This window comes from Chiloscyllium plagiosum, chromosome 6, assembly GCF_004010195.1.
Source record: "Chiloscyllium plagiosum isolate BGI_BamShark_2017 chromosome 6, ASM401019v2, whole genome shotgun sequence".
NCBI classification, from domain to species: Eukaryota; Metazoa; Chordata; class Chondrichthyes; order Orectolobiformes; family Hemiscylliidae; genus Chiloscyllium; species Chiloscyllium plagiosum.
The window spans coordinates 14,132,894-14,137,665 of NC_057715.1; the positions used below are offsets into that span (position 1 = coordinate 14,132,894).

General features: G+C 46.1%; 1 protein-coding gene across 2 annotated transcripts in view; it reads right to left on the reverse strand.

The window, feature by feature from the left end:
• The window catches only part of pros1 (protein S), a 69,293-nt gene that overhangs the window by 3,793 nt on the left and 60,728 nt on the right, over positions 1 to 4,772 (reverse strand). For both annotated transcript variants that reach the window (XM_043691241.1, XM_043691243.1), the window contains exons 13-14: positions 3,900 to 4,060; positions 1,841 to 2,072 (exon numbers count right to left, since the gene is read on the reverse strand). In XM_043691241.1, the coding sequence (XP_043547176.1) occupies positions 1,841 to 2,072; positions 3,900 to 4,060 (393 nt within the window). The remainder of the gene's footprint in view (positions 1 to 1,840; positions 2,073 to 3,899; positions 4,061 to 4,772) is intronic.

A 4,772-nucleotide genomic window follows, 5' to 3' on the forward strand; every position in this document is an offset into this window, starting at 1 on the left:
GATTTTCTGTGCACAAAGCTAAGCTGACTATCCCTAATCAGTCCTTGCCTTTCTAAATATATGTAAATCCTGTCCCTCTGGATTCCCTCCAACAACTTGCTGATCACCAACGTCAGGCCTAACAGTCTATAGTTCACTGGCTTATCCTTACCACCCTTCTTAAATAGTGGCATTACGTTAGCCAACCTCCAGAATGCCAGCAATTATTTTCCTAGCTTTCCACAGAGTTCTAGGGTACATCTGATCAGGTCCTAGGGATTTATCCACCTTTATGCATTATGTGCCAGGAATCAACTTTTTGCAAAAGAGAATCTAACCATCACTTTCTCATGTTCAGTGACACAGGGTGGCATGGTGGCTCAGGGGTTAGCACTGCTGCCTCACAGCTGCAGGATCCCAGGTTCGATTCCAGCCTTGGGCGACTGTCTGTGTGGAGTTTGCACATTCTCCCCGTGTCTGCGTGGGTTTCCTCTAAGTGCTCCGGTTTCCACAGTCACAAAGATGTGCAGATCAGGTGAATTGGCCATGTTAAATTGCCCATAGTGTTAGGTGCATTAGTCAGAGGGAAATGGGGCTGGGTGGGTTACTCTTTGGAGGGTCGCCGTGGACTGGTTGGGCCGAAGGGCCTGTTTCCACACTGTAGGGAATCTAATCATTACTATCACACTGAGTTCTCTACCATCAACATCCTAGGAGATATCACTGGCCAAACACTAAATGAGACCAGCAATATATATACAGTGGTTACAAGAACAGATGAGAGACAGGGAATTCTGTGGCAAGTAATTCATCTCCTGTGATTCCAATCAATGACTGTTCACCATCTATAAAGCACAACGCAGGACAATGACTAAATTAGTGATGCCCACATTTGGGGAATGAAGAGAAAAGTTCTGAAACTGCTTCCTTAACAGCACTGTGGGTATACATGCACCATGGGGACCATACAGTTCCAGAAACAGCTTCACCACAACCTCCTCCTGGGAATGCCTGGAAATAATGGGACTTGCCAGCAATGCCCACATCAGTGAAGGAACAGAAAATCAGTCAATTCAAAGCAATATGCGTTCACTTCATGAGGGTTGTTTAAGGTTCTGAAAGTGATGAGATTCCTGAGATTCGATTATTATCATTTGCAAAGTTTCACCTTGGATCCTGTGTGAAAGGTGAAGCATCAGGATAAAGTGAGGACTGCAGATGCTGGAGATCAGATTCAAGAGAGTGTGGCGCTGGAAAAGCACAGCAGTTCAGGCAGCAGCCTGAGGAGCAAGACAATTGTCATTTCGGGCATTAGCCTCAAGGGCTTATGCCTGAAACGTCGATTCCCCTGCTCCTTGGATGCTGACTGACCTGCTGTGCTTTTCCAGCACCACACTCTCAAAGGTGAGGTATTGCCTGGAACTGGTTTAGATCACACTGGCATACTGATCCCAACTTTCTGTTCATCACCATCAGAACAGGAGAAAGCCATTCAGCTTATTGAGCCTGTTCCATGATCCCGTCAATTCATGGCTGATCTTCCACCTCAAATCCACCCCATGACTACATCTCATAATTCCCTCACAGCCAAACATCTGTCAATCTCAGTCTTGAACATATTCAATAGCTATGCATTCCCAATCCTCTAGGGTAGAACATCCCAAAGGTTAACAACTCTTTGAGTGAAGAAATGTCTCCTTAACTCAGTCTGAGATGACCAATCCTTTATTCTGAGATTGTGTCTCTCCATCCAGTGTTTCTGTGTGCTTGTGTGTCAGCCTTTTTGGAAAGAGGAGTATTGAGAAAATGTACTCCCTGGTGTCGAAAGGTAGCAGATTCCATTTGTCTGCACTTTTGTTACCTGGTATACCTCCCAATGTCGTATTGACTGTTTCCTGCATGGCTTGATCCAAAAAGACCAATTGCTTTTTCAGCTCCGAGTTGCTCAAGTGGCTTTTGTGAGTAACTTCATCTACCGTCCACAGGAAGTCTTCAGCGGTTATGGTGAGATTCACCGAGTGACGCTCACCATCGCAGAAGCTAAACCCCTCAGCTTGAGACACTGTCCGGTTGCCTATAGTCAGAAGGAGATCCTAAGGAAGGATAAAGAAATGAATTCAGAGGTCAAGAACTTCTACCTCTCTCAGCTTACATTACACTAAGAACAAGGAATCAGTGAGTAGAGATTGGACAGCAAGATGTTCAAGAACAGAGAATGCACATTGAGGAGAGGCCCAGTGTTAGAGGAATAAGTGAGGAGTGACAAAAAGTTGTTAAAGACAGGAGGGAGCAAGGGCTCAGGATGTCATGAAGATCAAAAGGACCAACAACACAAAATGTTATGAAAGCAAGCTTCCATGTCTTGTAATTGGTGCACTGCAACATGCGATGCTTATGATCATGGGGTTAGAGTCCATCCATATTAATAAGAGCCAGTAAAGGTTTGGGACACTGTTACAGGACAGAACCTCACCCACCCCAAACCACTTTGGGCTTCTCATGTCCTTTCCAGAGCTGAGGAATGGGTTAATTAAAGGTTGTGCCTCTGCAGAAAGGATCTTGATGTTACCAATCAGCTGGGCATCTAGCAATGCAGCATATGCAATTTTCCTTCTGAATTGCACTGCATCTCACCCTCAGTACTGATCCTCCGACAGTGCATTACTCCCTTAGTACTGACCTTCTGACAGTGCTGCACTCTCACATTACCAACCCTCTGACAGTGCAGCACTCCCTCAGCACTGACCTTCTGACAATGCAGTACTCCCTCAGTACTGACCCTCAGACAGTACAGAACTCCCTCAGTACTGAATGTCTGACAGTGCAGCACACCCTCAGTACTGACCCTCTGACAGTGCAGCACTCCCTCAGTACTGACCCTCTGACAGTGCAGCACTCCCTCAGCACTGACCTTCTGACAGTGCAGTACTCCCTCAGTACTGACCCTCTGACAGTACAGAACTCCCTCAGTACTGAACCTCTGACAGTGCAGCACACCCTCAGTACTGACCCTCTGACAGTGCATCACTCCCTCAGTACTGACCCTCTGACAGGGCAGCATTCCTCCAATACCGACCCCCTGACAGTGCAGCACTCCCTCAGCACTGACTCTCTGATAGTGCATTACTCCCTCAGTACTGTCCCCCTGACAGTGCAGCACTCCCTCAGCACTGACCCTCTGACAGTGCAGCGCTCCCTCAGTACTGACCCTCTGACAGTGCAGCACTCCCTCAGTACTGACCCTCTGACAGTGCAACACTCCCTCGGTACTGTCCCTCTGACAGTGCAGCATTCCCTCAGTACTGACCCTCTGACAGTGCAGCACACCCTCAGTACTGACCTTCTGACAGTGCAGCACTCCCTCAGTACTGATCCTCTGACAGTGCAGCACTCCCTCAATACTGACCCTCTGACAGTACAGTACTCACTCAGTACTGACCCTCTGACAGCACAGTACTCCCTCAAGATTACATGGAGTCACTTTGAGCTAGAGTTTTTGCTTGCTTCTGGAGTGAGAATTGAAACCAAAACCTTTTGGTTTGGAGGAATTAATGTTACCTGTTTGTGAGTTTAGCCATTCTTCAAATAAGTCTCAGTATGTGGGCATCACTGAACCTCCCTGGCACTATAGATGGTGAGGTGCCTCATTGAACACAAGGAGTCATTTTGATACAATTGCTAGCTCCTTTCAGAGGTCAGTTAGGATTCAATCACATTGGTGTAGGAGTGAACTCACAAAAAGGCCTGGATTGGGTAAGTCAACAGATTCCGTCCCTAGAAGACAGCAAATGAAGCTGTCAGCCTTCGTGCCCATGTTTTTCACACATGAGTTTTATTTCTTCAGATTTAAAGGATGAGTTGAGATTTTAAAGGTGTTGCCATCCAGTCCTAGAAACAATAATGTGACTAAAGTAAATTACCTGCTTTTTGCCTATTGGCATTGAGTTGGAGTAAGTTAAGGCAAGTGACAAAGGGACATCCTCTCCCCTGACCAGAGCAAATAACACACCAGTATCTTTTGATGGTAGCATATGGAGATTCAGCTTAATTTCCCAACCTCCAGAAGGACCTTCTGTCATATCTGAAAGAACATTGAATAGAGAGGCACTGTTTTAGAAAGAAGAAATACATTGTTTTGATTTCACAGATTTTGCAAACCTAAAAGTTACTACTGCATCTCTTTCACTTCTCAATGAAGGTATACAGCCCAGAATCAGACCCTTCAGTCCAACTCGTCCATTGCGACCACGTTTCCTAAACTGAACTCGGCCCATTTGGCATATCCTCCTAAACCTTTCCGATCCATGTACCTGTCCAAACATCTGTTAAATGTTGCAATTGCAACTAATGGGCAGTGCATTCCAGATCACAACAATGGTGCGAGATTAAATTGGAATATCTGGTTGGTATTGATGAGTTGGACTGAAGGGTCTGTTTCTTTGCTGTACATCTCTATGATTCTTAACTCACTGTGTAAACAAATTCTCCTTTTCTCCCCAACTGGCTCTTTTGCCTATCAACTTTAATGTGTGTTGTCTAGTGGTGTACCCGAGAACTCTGTGGGAAGCTAGAGAAGTGATTGCTGGGCCTCTTGCTGAGATATTTGTATCATCGATAGTCACAGGTGAGGTGCCGGAAGACTGGAGGTTGGCAAACGTGGTGCCACTGTTTAAGAAGGGCGGAAAAGACATGCCAGGGAATTATAGACCGGTGAGCCTGACCTCAGTGGTGGGCAAGTTGTTGGAGGAATCCTGAGGGGACAAGATGTACATGTATTTGGAAAGGCAAGGACT